Below are 24418 nucleotides of genomic sequence, written 5' to 3' on the forward strand. Positions count from 1 at the left end.
AAATCCTAGCCCTGTACTTCGGTGGTAGGGATGGCTGCTCCCCGGAACCTTGATAGAAGGGTTGCAATGACTGAGTAAAAGACTTCCCAAGGAGTTTTCTGCATCTTTGGAGAGGCTGCTTGGTATGTGTGTGAAAGGCACTGGCTTTGGTGTGCAGTGCAGGAACAAAGCCATGTGCTTTATGCTGATCAACAAACACGTACTTAATGGTTCCGGAAGAAATGTGAAGTCAGATGTGTCCAGCTGACATTGGTGGGAGGAGTGAGCGTCCTGGCTGTAATGTATGTCATTGTAGTAACAGAACTGAGTGTTTGCTGTGAGTATAAATCATCCAAATCTCAAGTTCTAGCTTGAAAAGCATGATTTCTTAGTTTTGAAAAACTGCCTTCAGCAGCTCTGTGCCTATTTAATCTGTGAGTAATGCTGCTTCCTCTATCACTGTTGTTGCTTTGAGAAGTAGCTCCCTTTAAGTTTTTGTCCAAACGCTGCTGTAACCTTCCCTCTGAACAACGATGCAGTCCCACACCCCGCAGTGTTTAGTCACTATTAGAATACGATTATCATGATCTGTAGCATTAATGCTATCAGGAAAACAAACAAACAAAAATTATGACCCAGCAAAACAAGTGACATGTAAAGACTGAGTTACATTTGAGTTAGAGATTGCACAGCTCTGTACATCTGTTTCCTTTTGAATTTTTGGCAGGTATTTATTATTTCTTTGATCGGAGACATCAAGTTCCAGCATTTCAACCCTGTACTTGAAACTTACATTTACAAGCACTTCAGTGCAACCCTGGCCTATGTGTAAGTACTGTAACCACAAACCCACAGGCAGCCTCACTGACAGTCACGGTAAGCTACACTGATGTGATAAAGGCAGCACAGACCAGACAAGGGTGTTCCACCCTCTTCCCTCTTTCAGGAGGGAAAGAAACCCTGTGCTTACCCTCTTTACACTGTAAAAAGTTTCTTTTCTTAGAATTTTTGCTGTAAGGAAAAGACACTGCTATTGTGGAAAATCCCGTGTCAGACTGTGTGATTCAGGCTCTCTTTTGGCCTGTAGTCCTCTGTGCTTCAATTTTAGGGGTGTGTTCATGTGTTTTTATGGGGTCAAGGGGAGCAGAATCAAAACCATACCTGGCTGAAATAATACGAGCAACGTTGGGATTGATGGTAGCAGAGATAAGACTGGTGTTTACCTCCACTGTCTGCTTACAGCCAGGCAGGTTGAGGAGGCCACAGACTTCAGAAAAGGGCTAAATGTCACGGTAGGGTTTAAACATGCAGATTACATGGTTACACTTAGGTATTGAAACTGTCTCACATAGACTGTCATTTGTTTAGAAGAAATTTGCATTTCTCCACATTGGGAAGTGTGGGTATGGACAGTGGGAGTAGTTCTGTTTCCCTCTAGCGTTTTTATGAACTCAGAGCAGTTAAAAAAATTCAGCTGACAGTCATTAATCCTATTATATCGGGGAAGGAAAAGCTGATGCACATAATTTATTTAGGTACATGTGAAAATTTAGTCCTTTCGGTCAACCTGTTGACTTCATGTGCTTAAAGTGAGGCATCTGTTTGAGTGCTGTAGCTAGTCATGGCTTACGTGCCCAAGGATACCCGAGAAGGTGGAGGAGGCAGGAATAACGCCTGGATCTCCTGACTTTCCAGCTGGTGGTTCTATCACCCCTCAACTCAAAGGTCATTACCCTTATGGTAACAGGCAACTAAAAAATTAAAACTGAGGCCAATAGGGAGGGCAAAACCAGAATCCCAAGTCTTTTTCCCCTCTAAAAATTCATCTTTACTGATATGCTGGATTCCTAGTCCTGAGTATTCAGCCTCTTTTGATGGCTGTCAGCCTAAAGATAGTTCTGTGAGGAAACGCAATCCCACAGAGGTCTGTAGTCCCCATCTCCTGGATTGCTTTCTTCTTCCCTGTCCTGGCCACACAGTCACTGCTTGTATAAGGTTTCCATTCCTTCTTCCCTGTAACCGATGGAAGAATGATCATTCTTACTTCTTCACTGTAAATAGATTTTTTCGGTTAATGAGCGCGTTGTATTTTAGCTTGTTTCCTTGCCTTTCTTTCCAGTTTAGCTGGACAATGTGATACCTGCATAATGCTGCGTGGACTGTAATATTACCTAGCGTCCTTCGTGTGCTCCACATGCCAGCATTTGACAAAGCAGGGAACTGGATGCCGGCAGCATGGCAAATAGAGCAAGCAAGTGCAAAAGCTGTTGTATGCTTGGCTATCGCTTACACACCGCTGTGGGTGCTGTGAGTTGCTAAATGAAGAGGATTTTGCCTGAATATTAGCTGCCATAGCACTCACAGGAGATCCCGATCTTCTAATTCAGCACAAACTAGCTAGCAAATACTGGTAATGAGTTTATGCAACTTCTGTCCACAGTTCTCAGAGCACACGGTATGTATTGCTTCAGAAGAACTTTGTGCTCCGCGCATGAGAATGCTAACGCGTGCAGAAGGTGTCAGTGCCATTTCAGTAGTGATAGGTTTTCCAGCTTCCTGAGCAGTTCATTTTAGGGAAAAAGCAAAGCAGATCAAGAAGCTGGAATCAGTAGACAAATTTGTAGACTTTTCATAACCACTTTGTCAATTCTCAGAAAATCTGGCATTCCGGATTTCAGAAGGAAATAGGCTGTGAAGAGGAGCCCCTGTGTGGTATCTGTTTTATTAGACTGTAGTTCCTCTCTGGAACAAGCTGGACTTAACTGTTTCTGTAATAGTTTTCTTTTTTGTTTTATTTCCAAAGGAAACTCACCAAAGTACTAAACTGTTACGTGGGAAATGCTGACGACTCCAGCAAGACCGAATTGCTGTTTGCCGCTCTGAAAGCCTTGAAGTACCTATTCCGATTCATTGTTCAGTCACGAATATTGTACCTGAGGTGAGACCAAGGTCGCTGCCATCCTTTTGTCTCTTTTTGGAAGTCAGTGGAGTTACTTCCAGTCAGCACTGCTGGAGGGGGGATTCTTCAGCATATCCTCTATTCTGGAACTATTAGGAGGAGTACCCCTCTGCCCTTTGCCTGCAGCTGGAGCAAATAAATTGAGTGAAAATTGAAATAATGTCATTTGAAGAGGAGAATCGTTATTTGCCCCAAGCATGCTATAAGCAGCATATTCTAGTGCTGGAAAGGAATCCATTGTTTCTTTTAGAATAGGGAATGACTTCCTCGTTTTAAGAAACTTCAAGAAACAAATGCACACACATTTACTTGTTAGGTGAGGATGACATGTTGTCCAGTTAGGATATGGACAGTGACAGTGGTTTTACCGTAGCCTCAAAACACATTCTCAGAGATTTGCAGTGAATGTTTGGCATCCTTTGCTCATGTTCATTCAGGCGTTTTTGTTTAACACAGAATGAGCTTGGAACCCAAGCAGAATTTTGTGCAGTGGCAGTTTCAAAAGCACAGCTTTTTCCTTGTAACAGCAGGAAATTACTGCGGAGTCCCTGATGCCGTTTTTACACTCATGTCTTTGTAGAAGGAGATTGCATTAAGATGTTGTTCCACAGGATAAAATAGTATTTCAGCTACTGTGACACTGTTAGCCTAGATTTATGGGTATAACTAGCCCTTTCTGTTCTTTGTAGGTTTTATGGGAAAAGTGAAGATGGGGATGAATTTAATGATGCAATACGCAAGCTGTTCCTCTCCTTCAATGTCCTCATGGACCGGCCTTTAGAGGAGGCTGTCAAGATTAAGGTATGCATAATTTGCAGGGAGAGATAATACCTTTTATTAGATCAAATTATACAGTTGGGGAGGGTGGGACCAGAGGAAAGGGATGAGCTTTGAGGCACATAAAACCCATTCAGATGAGTCACACCACCTCTGATTGTCTGTTTTAATGACCTGTGTGTGGCAGGAAAGGAATATTTAAACTCCAAAGTTTATCACATCAAGATGAGAACTGTGGCTTTGCTGAAAACCCTTCAGCACCTGCTGGGTTGAAAGCTGACAACCAGTGAAGATGCAGCCTGCTGCAGGGTGGAAGGCACTTTAGCCAGTAACACGAAGCTTGAGGGTGATGGAGATAGAAATACTAAACTACTGCAAAAATCGGTGTAATGCTGGGAATGAAAGTCATGAAAAACCAAATGGTTTCTAAATGTATCTTTAATTTTATACATGCTTGTTTTTCTGGTGTCAACTGGATTATGAACCTTCTGTCTGTGCTCTGAAGAGGAGCAGAACAGCCATGCAATGAGACTGCTAAATTCCTGAAGGCAATGAGGCCTTTAGATTGCTTTCTTTATTTCAGTTTTTCTAGCTAACTTGTTTCCTTTCTCTGAAGCAAAGACTGATTCTAAACTTCTAATGAGCACCTGGGTGATGTAAGGCCCAACTTTGATTCTCACGCAGTCAGAGTACCTGCTGGCTGCAGCCATAGCACATCACAGACAGACCTTTAGTTGCTCTTGCACCTCATCTGGATGCTGCATTCATGAAAGCCATGCTGCTACCTAGATAACTTGTTACTGCTTATGTGCACATGCAGAGCACTGAGTCAATTTAGCCGACGAGTGCTTTTCATGTCAGACTCTAAGGAATTTAATCCCTGGAACTGCAGGATGTTTCTGAAAACTGAAGAACTTGGCTACGAATCCTTCCTCCTTCACCTCTTCTGCTCTGCGCTGCAGATGTGTGCTTGCTGGAGGCTCTTTGGATGTGTAAATTTGATCTAAAGCCAGTTCTCTACAGGTGTCCGCATATTTGCTCTTGATGAAAACTGGATTTGCCATGTGATCTATGGGCATTGTTCCTGAGACTTGACACCCTTTTAGAAGGAGCTACCTAGTCTAAATTAGGTTCCATGTGTGTTTCATGTCCTTGTGTTTTTTTGCTTGCAGGGTGCAGCTTTAAAGTATTTGCCAAGCATCATAAATGATGTCAAACTAGTATTTGACCCTGTTGAGCTCAGGTAACCATATTAAATTTGTTTGTCTTCTAAACCCAGCTCATCTGTGGGGAAGAATTTTAAAAACTGGAAAAAAAAAAAAAAAAAAAAGGGAAAAAAAAAAGCACCACTCCGATTGTGCCATGATGATGCACATATTGTGCTTCAAAGGAAGTCAGTTTAGTTCAAAGGAATCTGTGCATCTCAGCTGCTCGCTCTTAGACTCTTCAAGATTTTACTGAATACCAAAATTTGACAACTGGAGAGTGATATGTTGAGAATGGGCGAGTTTCCACCAATTCTTCATGATTGCTTCTGACCTAAACCAAAAAGTGTGGCAGAGGCTTTGGTCAGGAGAAGAAAAGTTGTATTTATTCAGGAACTTCACTGTATGGATTTCTGTTCTTTGGTGTTCATAGCTTTGCCCAGAATCTCCCAACCGTGCCTCCTTGTTCTGACACAAATAATTTGCTTGTAAACAGTAGACAGATAGCAAATGTACATGGAATTTAATTTAATGAAATCTCAGATTGTAATGAGTCATCACTCTTGATGAAAGGGGCATCTGGAAGGATATGCTTTTGCTGTTGTATGTAGCAGTGTTTTCAAGTTTCAGCAGCCGTCTGCTGAAGTTTGCAAACCTCTGCTCTCATTCCATATGAAAGTAAGTACGATTATCTACACTGGCAGCGGAGAGCAGATAGTGCTGCCTATTTGTTAGCTTTTGTGATGTGTCTAGTGCATCTTGGGCTGCAAGCTTCATTTTAAGAGCTCTAAGCCTGCAATTTCTGAATACTGTTCGGTTTTATAAAAGTCCTGTGCACAGTTCCTTGAAAACAAGTTAGAGCTCCATAGTGATTTACCTGGAGACCACTTGCAGGGAACATGCCCACACAGTGACAAAACTTGCCCTGGTGCAGGGCAGCCTAAGTGTAGGATGGAAGAGCATTGAGTGAAAGTGCTGACCATCTGTTTACTTTGTGGTTTGCACGCTAGTGTCCTCTTCAGCAAGTTTATCCAAAGTATTCCCGACAACCAGTTAGTTCGACAGAAGCTGAACTGCATGACCAAGATAGTCGAGAGCGATCTGTTCAAACAGGCAGGTAAGTAGCGCGTTGAAGTCTCTGGGTTCTGCATGGGACCACACACCCTTAAAAACAAAAATGTCTTTCAGGTTCCCGTGTCCCTTAACGCCTTTACGTCACTCATCAGTGGTAGCCTAGTGTGGTAGTCTAGCATTAAATCCATCTTCAGAAATAGTCCTTGCCATGGAACAGCTGAAGCTTTTTTTTTGCTGCTCAGTCTTTATACAATGCCTAATGCTGTAGGATCCCAACCCCGTGTGATGATTTAGACAGAAGCAGAAGGCGTGAGCGCGCTATTTGATGCAATATGTATAATTACAGTTTATTTATGACTCTGTTCAGTCTGTTAGCGGTAGCTCGAGTGGATTTAAGCATAGTTTGGTGTCCAAGATAAAGCTATAAGCAGAAGGCTACTCTGTGGTACTCATGTATACTGAATGCTGAAGAACTTCCTGAGACCAACAAGATGTGGTGCTCTGTTTCTTTTTTTAGAATGCAGAGATGCTCTTCTGCCACTACTAATAGATCAGCTAAGTGGCCAGTTGGATGACAATTCTAACAAGCCTGACCATGAGGCCTGCTCCCAGCTACTTAGCAATGTTCTTGAAGTCCTGGATCGGAAAGATGTGGTGAGCATGAACTGTCACGGGTGCAAATTAAGGTTAATTCTTCTTTTGAGAAGTTACGGCCCAATAAAAAGATGTTCTCAACTAACGCTTTAAAGAATTAAGAAGTTCTGATGTTCACAGAAATCTTGTTGTGTTGCTGTATAGTTCTTTGAATCTCTTTGCACATAAAGTAGCTGTGTCTATAAAGGAGCCATGAAGGGCTGAACTGGTGGTTTATCACTACAGTACAAAAAGCTGCTACTTTCCTTTCTAGGGAGCAAAATGTTATTCCCAGCTACTTTGGTGGCTTGTTGAATTACTTGGATAAAGTCATGAAAGTATTTGGTTTCTCATTTTTTCTGCTATGAAACAGGGACAACGATCATTATTCAGTCAGGAGAACACAGTTACTCGCCATGTTAGTTATGGAAATAGATTCTTAGTTGCTGTGAAAAGAAAAGTTTGAGCTGAAAAGCTGTTCTGGGAGAACAAAGCCAAATCAAGGCATCAGCTTTGGTTTAGCTGTGCCAGGACGAGCTAATGAAGCTGGTGTAGATAATTACGCTAGCTCTCCACCAAGTGTATACCTGCAGTATTTGAATCAAATGCCCATCTGTTTTAAATCTCCTTTTTTTGCATCCTCTAATAACAAGTAAGCACTGTCAGGGCAGTCCTCCCACACAGGCAGCACTCTGTAGAGCAGCATACATTAAGAACTCAAATTTTCCTGATTGAACATCCCCAGGGGCCCACTGCTGTCCACATCCAGCTGATCATGGAACGCCTGCTACGGAGAATAAACCGCACAGTGATTGGAATGAGCAGACAGTCTCCACACATTGTGAGAGCCTTTTACTTGCTTCAGTTATTACTTTACCATTTGTTATCGTGGAATGGATTCTCCTGGGAGATTTCAGTGTGTAGCAGTGGTTTATGAAATCATCTTTCCGTTTCCTGCCGGGCTTCTGTGCCACTAAAACGTGGCTTTTGGTGGTTTTCTGAGACCAGGTATTAGGGTACAAATCGTCCTACTCCAGCAGCAGTTTGAACTGAGTCACGGTTGGCTGTGATTTCAAGTTCCTTTGGGCCCTTGTGCACAAAGAATGTGGTTTCAGTGCAGTTTCTGATACACAAGGAGTCTTTGCTTGAAAAAAGCTCTTTTTGTCACCTTGGCTGAATAGGATTAAATGCTGAAGGATGAGGCATCTCTAAGGGGCGTTTCGGACTATTGTGTGGCATCTTAGGAGGTGTAAGCAAGCTGGTATGTTTAAATCTGCCCTGTACTTCATGTGCAGCAAGCCTGAAGAATCAAGAGCTAGGCATATATAGCAATACCATATTTTTGCTAACTCTAAGCTCGAGTTAATGCTACCAATATGTCAGCTGTGAGAATTACAGTTGGCTGTAGTAAATCTGAAAGTCGTAGAACCATCTAGGTTGGAAAAGACCCTTAAGATATGATGAAGTGGTTTGTATATGTATGTGTATATATATGTGTGTGTGTGTATATATATATATATATACATATTACACTGTTTGGAGGATGCATTTGTCTTGCAAACTGTGATCCCTGGGGAGAAAGAAAGTTATACCTAGATTCTGTATTTGAAATTTAGAAAGTCCTGACTGGTTTGGGGCAGAGGGATAAACAGTCACACAGACCAGTGCCAGGACACGGAGGAGCAGGATTGTGATCAGTGATATTTGATTAGGCAGAGCTCTGAAAGCATATGCCACACTTTGAACTTACAGTGCTTAATACAGGAAAATAATCAAATATTTTGTTTCTTTCCTATTCTAGGGTATTTTTGTGGCCTGCATGACAGCCATCCTGAGGCAGATGGATGATTTCCATTACAACCATTACATCAATACTTTCAAAACCAGGCAGGACATTATTGTAAGTCAGCCTGGCTGAGGCATTAGCTCAGTCCATAAAGAATTACACTCTGCTTCTAAAAGGTCATTTCAAGTTGCTGTGTTCAGTTTGGAGTGCTTATACTGTGCTCATCAGCAATGAGTTATGGGCACCTAATGCCACAGCCACTGGGGATATATTCACATCACCCCTGCTGGGTATACGCTGTGGATGTTGCTGACTCAGTGTAGAGCCTGAGAATAGCATTTGTAGCATTGACTGAAAACACCTTTAATGGCTATTTTAAGTCTGTGCAAATAAAAAGTCAGGAACCAGAAGAATGAATGAAGATAAAAGGAAAAGCATTTTCCCCTCTCTTGCTCTCGCTGTATCTTTTTGTGATCCTGTTCTCTCCCTCTTATCTTGCCCCTCTAGAGATTAATTAAACGCTTTAGTAGGCAGCAGTGCAAAATAGTCCCTCCGTGTTAAAAACTCTTCTGTTTGAGTCTCCCCGAGACTTTCAATATGAAACCAGGTGAAACATTAGGTGGCTTTTTTTTGAGATGCTTCAAATTAACAGTTGTGCCCAGGTTTTTCTTCAAACTGCCCAGAACAAGTCAGAACCATAACCAGTATTTATGCGTGTTTCTGAAGCACGACGCAGCAACTGTTCTGGCTTTATTTTTTTGTCCCCGTACTCCTCATTTTGCAATTTAGAAATGCTTGCTTGTTTAAATAGGGGCTGGGGAAGAGCCTGGGGTTCTGTTCTTCCTGTAAAAGCTAGATCAAAACCCACAAGACAGTGTTTGTAATTCATTTTGGATGGCAAGGTGATCTCTTTTTTTTTTTTTTTCTTCCCCCCCTGCAGTTGGAATTGCTTGCAATCTGTTGAGCAACATAGCCACCTACAGGACACACACATTTCTGTCCCTTCTCCATCTGAAATGCCACTTGGCTGCACTGTCTGTAGAGAGCACTCATCATCTAGTTTTAGATTTTAGATTACCCAACTTTTTGTGACGGAAGGAAAAACCAAAATGAGGTAGATTCAGGAATTCTGCCGGTGCTCATTAAGTAAATGAACGCAGAGGTTTTCGGCAGGGTTATGTAGCAATGCTGTGCCTGAGGACGAAGGGCGCTAGAAAGACAAAGCTGATGGATTCTGGAAAAAGGTGGATTCAAGGCAGAATTGAAATGTATTTTATGTCAAGCGGGCCTCAATTCAGAATTTTTTCCTTTTCCTGAAGAGCAGTTGAGCTAGTAGGAGACCAGTGTAACTTAACTTCAAGGTAAGGTTAAACAGGTGTGTAAAAGATTCCCTGAAATGTAAATTTCACATTGAAGCTTAGCTTGCAAGTTGAAGATGTCTTGTTTTACCATATAGTGCTGCATCTTTTCACTCAAGTAGGAGAACATTTCTATATAAAGACACATCAAGAGGGTGAATTATGTACAAATTAAACTACCTGCATAGCATTTAAACAGAAACTGATAGAAAATAACAATTTTGAATCCAGTTTTTATAGATCCTTAGACCTACAGAAGTAAGCCCATGTTTGGGGTGGTGTAGTAGTTGTTAATAACAATGGAACATTACATTTTGTTTTACTGCCATAACAGTTTTTATTTTTGTTGTTTATTGTTGGGTTTTATTTGCCGTGGTATTTTCAGCCCTGGCATTGCATTGTTACGTGGTTGGTTTAACACTGTTCTAAGTTAATTCATATCTTCAAGGTGCCCCATGTCAAGTCCAGGCCTTTCCATCAAGCTCTGATTTAATAATGCCTAAAGGATTTTTACTGAGGCAGCACCAAATGCCCATTTTTCTCTCTACATCGATGTCGCTTGCCAATTCTTTAGAGCAAGCTGTTCAGCTCAACAGAATTTATTTTTTTTTTTGGCTGGTGATCTTTGCAAGGTGGTTATTTCTCATGTGACCTTCTTTGTGTGTCTCATTTGTGAATGCTGATGTGCTGTCTTTTTAGAGAATAGGATCCATTTAAATGCTCATAGGTCGCGTTTGTATCTGTAGAGACCACAATGTAGAGATCAGTAGTCTTGGTATTATCGTCTTTTGCTCATGATGTCTCTTCTTTTTCCTTTTTCTTTCTTCTTACTCTACAATTCAGCCTTGCCTTGCCCAGGTCTAAAGGTGTGGTACAGCTTTGTTTGGAGCAGTTTACTTTTTGCACAACTAATGTTCTAAACCCTGTGTCTGACTGCACATCCACTACCTCTGTTTAACTGTACTTCTTAAACTGGACCAGAAAAGACCTAACTAACTGGGGAAGTGAAAATACATTATTGTTCCATCTTAATAGAAGATACTGCATGAGGCTGTCACACTGTCATCATGAAGACATTTGGAAACAAATCCTTGAATATTGGTTTTGCTTTTTAATCCAGCTTGTGTACCAGAACTCCCTACAACACAGCTTAATTCAAAACAGTAAAGACAGATTTAATTAAAGACATCAACATGTTCTGTGGAGTTATTTCTTCTTCTGTAATTGAATGGATGAGATGTCAGAAATAATTTAGTTACTGGAGTATGCCCACACAATAAGAGAACCTTCTTAGGAGTTAAAGTGTATTGATTGCTAATTAATGCAGTCATTGATCAATACAATTGCAAACATTTGGATTTCGCTATATTTTTATGCAGATAAGAGTACCATATTCAACTTGATGGGCTCTGTTTTTTATTTTTCCAACAGGACTTCTTGATGGAAACATTCATTATGTTTAAGGATCTGATTGGAAAAAATGTCTATGCCGCCGACTGGATGGTCATGAATATGATGCAGAGCAGGTAGATGGTTGCTGCTATTTTAAGTCTTGCTGCTGCTTCAGAGCCTTTCTGGTCCTGAAAGGAAGGTGACTCACACAAGCAGGCTTGCAAATCACTGGAGTTACATAGGCTTATTTTCTTTTACAGTTTCAGGGTGATGTAAATTAGATTTCAGTAAATTGTAGTGCCTGCGCTGTTGAGGGAACTGGAAATCTTTCTTCCTCTGCCTAAAGGCACACAGTCAAAACCGTGCAGTCTTTCATCCAGTTGCTTACCTGCTGGAGGGTACAACATGAATCAGAGAAGCCTTTTTAATTTCACTTCTAGGGGAATCAAATGGCAAACATTTTGGACCTAAGCGCGGTCAAGGGTTTGGTGCGCTGGCCTGTAAACTAGAACTACCCGGGTTCACTTCTGTCCTCTGCCGTGGACTTCATGTGGCCTCGTGCGAGTCACTATACTTGCTAAATCTCCAGTCAAGGTTTCTTTTGTTCAGAAACAGAGCAGTAACTTCGCCTGAATGTCCCTTTACTGGGAAAGAGGTGAAATAGCATTCCAGAGGAGTACCTGTCTTGTTTGGGAGCATCTATTTTTGTCCACTGGGCTTATGTGTAGTAGTAAACCCAGATCTGCAATGTTATTTTTTCAAGAGCTACCTTTTATTTGATGCTTTTAATCTCTTTCAGGGTTTTCCTCCGGGCAGTGAACCAATTTACCTCTGTACTTAACCGTTTCTTTCTGGACCAAGCAAATTTTGAACTCCAGGTAATAGTTACTTTTTTTTTTTTTTTCTTGTGGACCCCAGGCCTGAAAGGCAAGAAGAACAAAAAAATCCCACTGTTAACAGATTTTTTTGATAGGGTGCATGCCTGCGGAAAATGCCCATCATCTTTTCTAGAAAAAAGCAGCAGAATGCAAAGCAGTTCTGAATTACAGAACCGTGGTTAGTGCAGCAAGAAGTTGCAAGCAAATACAGCTGCTGCAGGCTTTACAAGGTCACGTCGAGCCGCACGCTGCCTATAGCCGAGTTGTGCTTGACTAGTTAGGAACAAAACACTGTATGGGTGGGTGTACCCGCTGTCGCTTCCTTTACTTGGAAAGTACAAGCGAAAAAGGGTGAGAAGTTTGAAGCTGCTGTATGCTTCTGGCTTGCCTGCTGTGCTGAGAACGCGGGCTCACCTGCCAGGTCCCTGGTGTGCTCATTAACGCTTACCTGGGAGACTGCAGCATTTGGGTGTCCTGCTGGTTGTTGCTTTTCTTTTGTCTTCTCCTATTTTAGACTTGTTTCTCTTCCGCAGCTCTGGAATAACTATTTCCATTTGGCAGTGGCCTTTCTCACTCATGAATCCCTCCAGCTGGAGACTTTCTCGCAAGCCAAACGCAACAAAATTATCAAGAAGTGAGTTTACATTTTAAAAGTTGCCAGGCCTTTTTGCTTTAAGAAGCTTTCTTTGTACTGTTCCGGACATACCCCATACCATCTTAGGAGGAGATGAAGCATGCCATGGAAGTGCTTGGTTGATGAATGATGATGCAGGGAGGAGGGGTGACTAGGACAGATGTCAGGTCTTTACCCTGTGGATCGTCTTAAGTCTGGTCAGACAGATCCTGAGCTGTCTGAGCTGAACTTAAGCAACTTGCCAAAAGATTGTTTTAACTGTAAGTTGTGTAAGAGAAGGCTTGCCGTAGTTCCCAAAGCAAGACCTTACACAATTCCTCAGCTGTTATGTAAGGTAGGTAAGAAGAATCCTAAAAGCCCTGCAACTTTTTTGTCCCCTCTCTTTGCCTTTTCTGTTTTGAAAGTGAGAGCGCTTCAGAGGCATTCATCAACCCAAAAGTAGTAATTTTTAGTAACTTGGCCAAATTCACAAAGGCACTGAATAGCTTTTACTTCTGCGTTTAGCTGGAATCAACTGCCTAAGTATCTTTGACAAGTGCTTAAATATCCTGACGTAGAGTGTTGTTAGGGCATATATAGTTAATGTTTGTCATTACACAAAGTAATCTTTTTTTTTCTGCAGTAATGACAGCTTTAAGAAGCCTGGTAATTAAATATTCTTGCATTGTCTTGATATAAGCGGTTAAAGCTTTAGGGAAAAACACCAAATGCAACAAAATTCTGGGTAGAATTTCTTGAAGCAGCACAGGCTGCGGCTTGATTCTGCTCTTAGGGCATCTGTAGTCTTCTGTCGTAATGGCACGTGGCCATCCTCTTCCTCTGTGCATTGAGTGTTAGTGCTGGGCAGGGTAAGGAAGAAGAAAGATGAGGTGAACATCTAACAGAAGGTATGTAATACTGAGGACCTTCATGGTAGACCTTAGGGAAGGTGGTCTGTCAGACCCCTTGGTATAAATGCCCAGCATATTCAGGTTTGTGTGGTGGGTTTTTTTAAGGAGAGGGTAATAGATTTTGTGGGTTTCCCATTAAATTTATATAGCAACTTTGCAAAGGTAATATCAATGTGTAAGCATTTTCTTTTTCTTTCTAATACTTTTTTTTTCCTAGGTATGGGGACATGAGGAAGGAAATCGGCTTCAAAATAAGGGATATGTGGTACAACCTGGGTGAGTGCCAGCTAAGGAATTATCTATATTCAAGTTCTCAAGCTGGGTTTCAGACCTTTTATTTCTTTATTAAAGCTGCTCGTGTTTAATGTGGGGGAAATACACTTAAGGTTCTGCTGTTTCAGTGTGCAAAATCTTTTCCAGTGAATAGCTTGCAAAAGCTGATCTTTTCTCATGTCAGCTGCTGAGATAATTTCTTAGATTCCGTATAAAGGATGTTCTGACACATGAAGGAAAAGTGTAGAATTTTTCATAAAGCCTTTTTGATTTGCAGCATTGCATACAATTCAGTTAAATTGTTTTCTTGGGCTATTCCTGAATTTTGGAGCTGTTAACATGTTAATTCTACCTTAAGTAGCCATTACCCACATAAAATACGCTTTCTAAGCAGAATGTCTGCGTTTTATGGTCTTTACTTTATATGAGTAATGTGCTAAAGTATTTGGATATCCAAATCGTGCCATTAGGGTGCATCTGGTTGACTTTCTTGCAGGTCCCCACAAAATCAAATTCATTCCAGCAATGGTAGGCCCAATCCTGGAGGTAACCCTGGTCCCAGAGCCTGAGCTACGGAAAGCTACCATTCCCATCTTCTTCGATATGATGCAGTGCGAGTTTAACTTCAGTGGGAACAGGAACTTCCATATGGTAAGGGAGCCTGGCATCTTCAGTACAGATGTTCCACAGAATGCACTGGGCAAGAAGGAGAAGAAAATATTTAAACAAAACCAAAACAAAACAACAAAAAAACCAAAACATGCACAAAACAAGCCAAAAACTTCGGGAAGTTACTCGTAAGTGCTTTGTAGGAGTCAGGACTCTTCATTTCTGTCCCTGACTGTATGTTTGCATGACTTGGATAATTAATGAGTTTCTCTGTTTTCATACCTTTCTGCATTTGCAGCTGTGTGAATACCCACATCCGAATTGTGAAGCAATTTGGAGACCCTAAGAGAGTACTCTAAAAAGTACTGTCTATTTATGTTTATAACAACCATATAAATTCCCCCAAGACAGATCTTTGGCTGTAAATGTAGGTTACTGTAAAGACAGTCCAGTGTTAAGACTATGTAGTTGCTTACATACTGACTAAATTCAGTACGTTAAATTCAAATTTGACAGCACATTTGTGAGTACTGATGCCACCGTTAGGGAAAGGAAAGCAATATGAAGGAGAGACACCATTTGCTTGAGGCTACACAAGTATAAAGGACAGAGCAGGGAACAGAACCCGGACCGCTGCGTTCCAACCCCGTGGCGATTTCTCTGGAAATTACCTTTTATTGCACTGAGAAAGCACCACAAAATAAGGAAGGAAAAAGAGGAGCTTTGCTTTTGCCATGAGGTTAAGTTTTCAGTGCAGTTTCTAAGGACTTATTCTTCCAGCTTTCCTCTGGGGATATCGGACATTAACATCTCAACTGGCAGGCAGGGGACACTGTAGTTGCGCTGTAGACAGTCTTCTCCCTGGAGATGGGTAGGAGCCATCCATCCAAAAGGCAGCCACCTTGGCATTTCAGACTGTTGTCAAATGTGACGTGCATCTCCCTAAGCACCATCCTTGCACCAGCTTAGACTCCAGCTTCAATGGGTATATGGGATCTTTCTTCCCTTGGGGTCATCAGTCTTTGGTGTGGTTGGCCCCAGGGTCTGGGGGGGGTTGGGAATTGGTAGAAAGAAGCAGGATGTGTGTGGCATGGATTTTCCATTCCAGTGGTATTTATATACTAGCTACACTTACAACTGAGACTCTGTACTTGACCTGCTTGCACATAACAGGGCATATCTTCATGGCTAGACAGACAATCACACAGGACTCGGTTCTAGCATCATGAGAAGTTGCTTTAATTAGTGGTCACGAGTGTTTGTGATGGTCAAAGTTGTGACTTGCCCTTAACTGATGGTAGTAGTCCTGTTTCTTTAGGGTGAGTGAATGAACATTCTGTAAGATGGCTGCTAGAATGCTTCTCCATCCTAGCCAAACTGAACTGTTACTCGGTGGGGGAGAAGGGGAAGAGTTACCCCAGAGCATGGCTTTCCAGTGCCTGTAGGATGAGGCTTGTGTTTCCTTGCTCCAGTCTTGTCATTTTGCCGCCTTACCATTTTTTATTCTGCTCCAGCAATGAAAGTGTCCTCTAACTTGGCTTGTAAAACCAGCGTCTGATGGCAGGCCAGTTCAGAAACACCAGCCACAAGCATTACTAATGTTCAGACCACACTCTTGAGAATTGCTGTCTGTGATTTTTTTGCCTTTGCAGTTTGAAAATGAGCTGATAACCAAGCTGGACCAGGAAGTGGAAGGTGGCCGAGGGGATGAACAGTACAAGATTTTGCTGGAAAAACTGTAAGTTTTATAAAGAATTTGAGGGGCTTTTTTACAGTTGGCTATTTTTCTAAGGCAGAGAAACCCAAATGCATTACTCCAGTGAACAGGGAGACAGAGCAGTTGACAGGAATCTTAATGCTAGTCAGGTATTCTGAGATTGATTGTCTTAAAATGATGCTTTTATTCTGGAGCAGCAACTCCCACAACTACCGTAAACTTGGAGTTGAAATCCTGGAGGCAGGTGCCAAACTGGCAAGGGGGTTGTAAGTGGAAAAGCTTGGGAACAGCAGGCTCAGGCTTAGAGTGTAGAGAGCACCAAGAATAGAACCCAGGTTTTTAGTCAACAAGACATGCTTTGACCTGCCTGGCTTGGGTGTCTCGGGTCCATGGGTGTTGGTGTGAAGTTCTGCACTGTGAGAGTCTCAGTTCCAGGAATATATTTGACTCTCTGAGTAATTTATGCTGAAGTTCTGCTTACCGCTGCTCAGAGCCATAATGGAGTATTCCCTTCTGTCTCTCTGGGTGTATCTGCAGCCTCCTGGAGCACTGCCGGAAGCACAAGTATCTGGCTACTTCTGGAGAAGTGTTTGCCTTGCTGGTCAGCAGCCTGCTGGAGAACCTGCTGGACTACAGGACAATCATGCATGATGAAAGCAAGGAGAACCGCATGAGCTGCACTGTCAACGTGCTGGTATGGGCAAGGCTGGATTTGGATACGGGTGCTTCTTTACTGACCTGGCTTTTGTGAATTCGGAAGGATATTTTTTTTTATTTTTTTTTAATCGAGTCATATGGCTGGTCCATGTCTACATGGTAATCTGAAGTCCTGAAACACAGGCAGGAAGGATGGCTAGCTGATAGTTCAAGAAACTTGAGCTTAAAACATGGGCCCTGTTCCACTGCAAAGAGTCCATATGACTTTGGTCAAGTCACTTTCTCTCTTCGACTTGCCCTTTTTCTAGAGGTGATAGTAGTCCCATCTTATGTTGAAGGTATGGTTGCAGGGATATGTGCACATATATGCAAAATGAATGCAAAGATCTTTCAGATATCTAAATATGATGCTTAACTTTTGTGTCTAGAGATGATGATGCAAATCTGTAGGGCCTTACATTGTGAAAGCTTTACTTTTTTTCCATTCTTGGCAGAATTTTTATAAGGAGAAGAAACGAGAGGACATTTATATCAGGTGGGCTGTTTCCCCTCCACAAACCTGTGTAGAAGCCTGCCTTTCTCTTGGTGTTCTGTACACTGGTACAGGAGTCCTTCACATCAAGTAACAGTTGCTTTTTGTTTATTTAGGTACCTTTACAAACTCCGGGACCTGCACACAGACTGTGAGAACTTCACAGAGGCAGCATACACTCTCCTCCTCCACGCAGAGCTGCTCCAGGTATTACACTGAAGCCAATCTTAGTTTCCATTGTCAGGGTATGGGTTTTAAATGAAGTGTAAATAGCTCAGAATAAACAATTCACTTTTTTTTCTTTTTTTTTTTTTTTTTTTTCAAATGTGACTTCGCGTTATCTAGGTTGTAGTGGTCATTAAGGAGCTTCACAGTTTTGCAGGTTGCACAGCAGCTAAACAGATAAAAGCAAAAATGTTATCAGCATCAATTTGTTAGTACTCTGAAACAGAGTCCTATAGTGAGCTGGGAGAAAATGTCCATGTTCAGGGTTGTAGTACAGGTTTTTTCCACTTCTGTGTGAACAGTGTGAAATGCATTAGCCTAAGCTATCTTAATTTGCATTTGTCAACCTCTTCATGTCTTCCACAGATTAATAAAGCATACACATTCAGTTAGTGTCTCTGCTTAAGACCTTAAGCCAGAACCACACCAGTTTTGCAGATAAAATTCCACTTGTATCAGCGTTTTAAAGGGATTTTTAAATATGACTAAGACAAATTTATACAAGTTCAGATGAATTCTTAAACTGATTTGAAAATAAATTTCTAATGTAGAAAAAAACCTGCATGGAGCTGAAGCTTTCTGGCTGGTTATGTGTTTAGTGGGAGAGTATAATCAGATGTTTTTCTGAGCAGCTGGCTGAAGGGGTGTAAGAAGTTACTGCTTGCTGGCCACTTGTTACTCTAACCATGCTGCTGAGCTGCAGCGTTTGTACATTCTAGTTTACACTGGTCAGCCAGCTCAGCTTGTATCACTGCAAAACTTGCTCTCCCTTTGCATTGATGAGGGATTTGTCTTGAATGCAGCCTTGTAGAAGGTGAATCTATCCACTCTAAGGATTTGTTCATCTTAAAATATTCCAGTTCTTTCAACTTTGCCTTTTTTCCCCTCTGCGCTAGTGGTCCGAGAAGCCGTGCGTCCCTCACCTCCTGCAGAGGGACAGCTACTACGTCTACTCGCAGCAAGAACTCAAGGAAAAACTCTACCAAGAAATCATCTCCTTCTTTGACAGGGGCAAAGTGAGTGTCTCTGCGGCGTTCGTACACTTCACTGAGGAGTGCTTGGCTCGGTGGAGGTAGCTGGCTGAAGTTGGTTTCGAGGGTAAAAGCAGATGTGACTCCGTAACAGGCCTTTGATGCTTAGGCCTGACTTTGTACTAGGATGTGTATGCTATGAGCAGGGCATGTGTTTGTCCTGGTGACATTTGAATCCTTCCGCTTCCTTGTTAGTCAAAGAGCATCTGAAAAATTAAGCCTGTTGAAGGTACTGAGTAGAGGGGGAAACTATAGGTATTACCCTTTATTTTTCTGGGTAATGGCTTTTGTCAGGTTTTGTGCATTGAGTAAGGATAGCTTGTCTCGCTGATGCTGAACTGGTGTTAGTTGCCCTTTGGACAGACGGTTCTACCAGGGCTGAATGAGACGAATCCAAGGAAGCCTGATGCAGGGGATGAGCTGTAAGTGTGTAGGGGGAGGAGAGCACCTGGGCTTCTCTTGCTTGCTGTTTAGACATGTCCTTCCACCTCTTTGTGCCTCAGTTTTCCTTATCAGGAGTAGCGATGGAAACTTTGCTTTGTAAATCACTTTCAGATCTACAAATCAAAAGAGCTGTGTGACTATAGTAATTATTGCAAAAAATTTTCAACGTGGAATCTAAGGGAAAGTTGGCAATGCATTAAAGTACTGCCTGAATTAAAATCAGCTGAATTTTTTGTTTACCTATCTGTGGTAATGAATGCTTTTAACTGTGTCTTTTATTTTGCTTGTGCTTCTCATCCCCCACCTGCCTCCCTTCACCCTCCATGGAGATGTGGGAAAAAGCCATTCAACTAAGTAAAGAGTTGGCTGACATGTATGAAAACAAGGTCTTTGATTATGAGGGACTTGGTAATCTCCTGGTAAGATTTTCTTTTCTCCATTTTCAGCAGGCTGCTGACTGCTTAAATTAATATTGTTGAGCAGGATAAGCCCAAAATACATCTATGTTAAAGACAAACAAACCAACATAACCCCCGTGGTTTTGTAAAGCTTAATATTAAAAGAATGTTTTCATAAATTGTTTTTGAAGTGTGTAGTTTTGACCTTGTAATTAGCGTGACGTAGCGCTTGCAGATGTTTAGCATTCTTGGTGTTAATCGAAAAGGTAACATTTGCACGGTTTATTTTCAGGCTCCATAAATCTCATCACCTTATTAGTCCTGTGGTAAAACTACTGTGTATGAACACAGAACTATAGAATGATCTTGGTTCAGAATTGTGGTTTTTAGCGGTTAAAGATGTAACCAGATGGTCTTTATGTTCTTTCATATGAGAATCATCTGCCCAGTTTTATTTCTGCCAGTTCTCTGACATTTGTCACCACTTGTGTCTGCTCAGTTGCAGAATATATTTAATTTGTCTTTCTACAGTTAAGGATTTCAAGTATCTTCCTGGAATCCTAAAAAACATGGCATTGTTCTCACGTCTGCAGGCTAGGAAATGAAGTTGATTTTCACCCAGACAAAGCAAATATTTGACCAAGGAAATGGTTATGTATGAGATACTGTATCAAAATACGATTGAAAAAAGTTATCTGTAGGAGAGAGCTAACAGATCGGGAATTGTCACTGGGAGTGTAAGCTACAGTCTGGCAGTGTACTTGAATACTCCAAAGTGAAAATGCCGGTGACTTTTTCTTTTTCAGAAAAAGCGAGCTACTTTTTATGAGAATATTATGAAGGCAATGAGACCTCAACCAGAGTACTTTGCTGTTGGATACTATGGTCAGGGTTTCCCCTCTTTCCTCCGGGTAAGAATTCTTCAGCCCTCAAGTTCTGGAGTGGTGGGTACTCTAAAAGTTGCAACTTTTGCAGAGCTTCCAAGAAAATTCAGGCACCAAACTCCTTTTCCTTTGAATGACACTGAGAGATCTGAGTCCCTTAAGTATTTCAAAGCATTTCAGCATATGAAAGAGAGACAAGTAAGAGACCAGATTTTACCAGCTTTACCAGATGTTACCAGCTTTTATAAAGTTAGTGTGTTGCAATAGGCTTTGTTAGATGACTGGTATGTTCTTATATGGACTTAAACAGAATCTACCTTTTGTATCTGTCTCCTATAGGCTTCCACAGAAATATGGTTGTTGCCATTAGAAAATGTTTAGCTTGTAAAGGATTTATCCCGTTGCTTTTCAGCCTGAATCAACCTAATTTTCAGGACATGGATCATTTCAGTGCTCAAGCACGTTAGTGAGAGTCTGGCCCACGCAGAAGAATTAAAATGCAAAGATGCTTCCTGTTTGAGATTGCTGCTAAGCATTGCTGGATCTATGCTAGCTGTAATACAAGAATCCAGCCAAAGTGAGTCAGATGGGCAGGGTGCAGCGTACTAGATAATCTTCCTGACTATTATGTAAAATTAAGGAACATTCGCATTTTCAGACTGGAGTTGTTTGAAGTTGCTGATCTTAAATGGAAGCCAAGCTTAACAGAAAAGAAGAACGTTAGCTTAGGACTGTGTAACTGGGTGGTATAGAAGGCTTTCACCTCCGGGTCATGTTTTTGAATCCATCCCTTCCAGAAACCACCACTGCTTGGTGGCCAGTTTGGAAAAATAATTGGCCACGGTCTGTTCTGAAGTCTGTAGTGCAAAACTGCCTTAGCTGGCCATTTCACTGCCGGTAGCTGAAGAGAACGAGGAAAGGAACGGAGGTAAAACTCGTGTCTTTGCACACAGGGAGATCCCTCCGTTAACTCATACCATAAGCGGTCTGGCAAGGAGCTTGCAGTCCCCTGCATTAAAGAACTTTCCAGCACATATGTTCTCTTACTTATGAAATCTCAGCCAGAGGACTGATTTTGTGTTGAAGGTGTGTGTTCTTAGAGTGCTAGAAAGCACAAACATTTTCGGTAACACCTGTATGTGGAACAATGACTTTTCTAGGCAAGTAAGAGGTTGCCATTGCAGAGCCTTGTAGAGCTCCCGAGAGTTGCTACGTTCTTACTCCAGCCTGTGTTTCTCTCGTGTGTTCTGACGGTTAAGCTAGGAGGGGAGCCTTTGTATAAACTAGATCTCTGAGACTACTCCGTGTACGTTTGGAAAGCTCTTTCTCACTGCTTGGTTTAGTGTTAATTCTCTTTTTCTTCTGCTACCCACAGAATAAAATTTTTATCTATCGTGGCAAAGAGTATGAACGACGAGAGGACTTCAACCTGAAGCTATTGACCCAGTTCCCTAGCGCTGAGAAGATGACCAGTACTGCCCCTCCAGGAGAAGAGATCAAGTCTTCTCCTAAACAGTGTATCTTTTGGTTCTAATACGTTTTGGCGCGTTCAGGATCTGCCCCTTTCCTAGAATAACAGAACTGGTAAACGACAATAATAAACAAGGAACTTACTGCCCCAAGCAGAACTTTGAAAGCCAACACTGGGCATTTAAATAAAACTGTCTGGAATTGCAATGGTGAACTTAAACATACTGAAAAAGAGAGACAGCTTGATATTGTCAGAGTTAAACCCGTTGCTGTTAGGATGAAACCTTAACAGATTGCAGGTCAGGATGTCTTGTGCCTTCTTTTCAAGCAGGTGGTGTTGCCTCCTGTAGCATAGGTGTGATCCAGTTTGGTATTTTCGGGTGAAAGAGGTAAAATACAGGCAATGAAAGTGGGTTATAAAGGAGGTGGAAGCATGCTGTCTTCTTGCAGTTAACCAGCATTTATGAAGTGCCTGGGTTGTTGTTTGGTTGTTTTATCCTTAGAAGTCACTTTGTAAGAAGCGTGAAGTAATTATGTTGATGAGAGTGTTGGGTGAAGAGCCCTTTCCCCCCCCCCCCTTTTTTTTCCCCACTTTTTCTTTATGCTGGCAGAACTCCAAACCATGTGCCACAGCGCACCACTAGGCTTAAGATCCTCATTCTCTTCATTGTGAGTATGACCAAGTGCAACCTAGTGAAGATGCTTCAGATCCTTGTTTGTGTCTTCCACTCGGTAGCGGGTGTGCTCCTGGCAGATGTACACCAGTAAAAAAACCAAGTTACTGAGCTTCTAGCCCGTGTTACACAAGCTGGTGTTATACAGGCCAGACTAGAGAATCTGATGGTCCATTTTGGCCTTAAAACTCTGTGTACAAAGGCACAGCTCAAGCAGTGATACCAGATGCTTCCCTTGCAATAAGCCTGCCAAGCACTAAATCCACATAGGAAATTAAAATTCATTCAAGACCAAACTTGGTATCAAAAAATGCCTCTTCTATTGCTGCTTTGTTTCAGCTACTTCCTTTGCATCTGTTTGTGTTTGTTCTAATGTTTTTGGCTCAAGATGAACCTGAACTGCAAAATTTGGATCCAGATCTGAACTCTTCCAAAAGTTTGGGGGTGTTTGGTTCCGGGTCTTGGCATAGCCCCATTATAAAGGGGAGCAGCTGCATAGCTTGGATTTGGTACAGGTTCTTCTTGGACTCTTACAAACACCTTCTGAAAAGATGAGGAGCCTGAGTGCCCAGATCACTGTTGTGTTAGGCAGGCGGTGGTGGTTCTGTAGTTTGTTTTAATTTCATGCTTTTTTAACTTCCTTTGTCTCAGGCTCCTTTTTACTTTTGCTCAGAATCTGTTGCCTCGCCTCTTTGATGATCAAATGCCATGTTCTTCCTTTGTGTGTTTCTTAGTACGGTGTGCTGGAGCTACCAAGTGAGCTGTACGTGGTCTCAGGGAATGCCTACACGCTCAAACGGGCTGGTCTTCACCAGTTCTGGACTAGAAGCTCTACAGCATGCTTAGCGTGGCATCAAGCCCAAGCTAATAAGCTCTCCTGAGAGAAGGAATATATTAGCTTGGGCTCAGTGCTTGATCTAATGTGGCTATGTGGTTTTGGGTTCAGATTTGGCTAGTAGCCAGCTGGCTCTTCAATGCAGGCAGGATGACCTTGCCTTGCTTTCAAAAATAATGTTTAGAACTACCCTCAGTGAAATAAAGGATGTATGGGGCCACCTTACCCACCAGTAAAACATTGCCACTCAGAGGGCAATTGGCAGGTAATTCACAGAAATAATCTATTAATGTGGGTCAGGTTGTCCTTTACTTTTCCACGCAGGTTTTCACTTCTGTAAAGCCTTCAGTACAATCCTTAACACAGCTCTGGAGGAAGCACATTGCAAGCTGTTGTGTTTAGGGATACTATTATGTAAGGGTTGGGGTTTTTTTATTTCTGCATGGTTCACAGGTGCAAAAGCTGAAGATGAAGTAGATATTAACCGATGAAAGCCAGCCTACTTTCTTCTGCTAGCTTATTGATCTAAAAAGTGGGAGGGGAGGAGGGGCAGCTTCACTGGACTGGAAGGGTCTGACAAAGAACTGTGGGGTGGTGGGGGAGAGAAGAGACGGATGCATCCATTACGGAACCTAGTACGGAATCTTGTTTTCCTGTCCCCAGAGTAGAAATCGGTAGCACCCAGGCTTCCTAGGGATTTCCTGGGGAATTTCAATAGTTGGAAGTGTTTGTACAGCCCTTATCGTCTTGAGCCTGTAGTTCATGAGTACCATACAAACTACAAGAAGCAATATAATGCCTGTGATTGTTGATGAACTAGTAAGTATTTTTCTTCAAATATGACAAGAGCACAGGGAATTGTTGAGAAGTCTGACATTTGATGAAAACAGGTAGGGTATTTCTCTCCCTCTCCTGTTTCCCCAAAAGAATTCATAGTTTTTCATCCTTAACTATAGCTGCTCAGATGTGCAGTGCTTTATTGTGAAGCCTGTGATGAACCTGCCACCTAATTATAAAGATAAACCTGTTCCTGAACAGATCTTAAAGTAATTTCTTTTCCTTTTCCTTCAACATTTCCTCTGTATTTTTTTCAGCTAGCCTAGG

General features: G+C 41.9%; 1 protein-coding gene across 2 annotated transcripts in view; it reads left to right on the forward strand.

Annotated features, from left to right (window-relative positions):
• The window catches only part of DOCK5 (dedicator of cytokinesis 5), an 85746-nt gene that overhangs the window by 42761 nt on the left and 18567 nt on the right, over positions 1 to 24418 (forward strand). For both annotated transcript variants that reach the window (XR_008750046.1, XM_055820206.1), the window contains exons 21-42: positions 707 to 807; positions 2783 to 2917; positions 3628 to 3739; positions 4888 to 4958; positions 5931 to 6037; positions 6512 to 6648; positions 7373 to 7468; positions 8429 to 8527; positions 11203 to 11297; positions 11963 to 12041; positions 12575 to 12675; positions 13783 to 13841; positions 14335 to 14489; positions 16100 to 16185; positions 16702 to 16858; positions 17316 to 17356; positions 17470 to 17560; positions 18475 to 18594; positions 19383 to 19472; positions 20258 to 20362; positions 21711 to 21852; positions 24279 to 24360. Coding sequence is in view for 1 of the 2 variants with exons in the window: in XM_055820206.1 (XP_055676181.1) it covers positions 707 to 807; positions 2783 to 2917; positions 3628 to 3739; positions 4888 to 4958; positions 5931 to 6037; positions 6512 to 6648; positions 7373 to 7468; positions 8429 to 8527; positions 11203 to 11297; positions 11963 to 12041; positions 12575 to 12675; positions 13783 to 13841; positions 14335 to 14489; positions 16100 to 16185; positions 16702 to 16858; positions 17316 to 17356; positions 17470 to 17560; positions 18475 to 18594; positions 19383 to 19472; positions 20258 to 20362; positions 21711 to 21852; positions 24279 to 24360 (2261 nt within the window). In the remaining variant the exon portion in view is untranslated. The remainder of the gene's footprint in view (positions 1 to 706; positions 808 to 2782; positions 2918 to 3627; positions 3740 to 4887; positions 4959 to 5930; positions 6038 to 6511; positions 6649 to 7372; positions 7469 to 8428; positions 8528 to 11202; positions 11298 to 11962; positions 12042 to 12574; positions 12676 to 13782; positions 13842 to 14334; positions 14490 to 16099; positions 16186 to 16701; positions 16859 to 17315; positions 17357 to 17469; positions 17561 to 18474; positions 18595 to 19382; positions 19473 to 20257; positions 20363 to 21710; positions 21853 to 24278; positions 24361 to 24418) is intronic.

The sequence above is a fragment of the Falco peregrinus genome, chromosome 17, assembly GCF_023634155.1.
Source record: "Falco peregrinus isolate bFalPer1 chromosome 17, bFalPer1.pri, whole genome shotgun sequence".
NCBI lineage: Eukaryota > Metazoa > Chordata > Aves > Falconiformes > Falconidae > Falco > Falco peregrinus.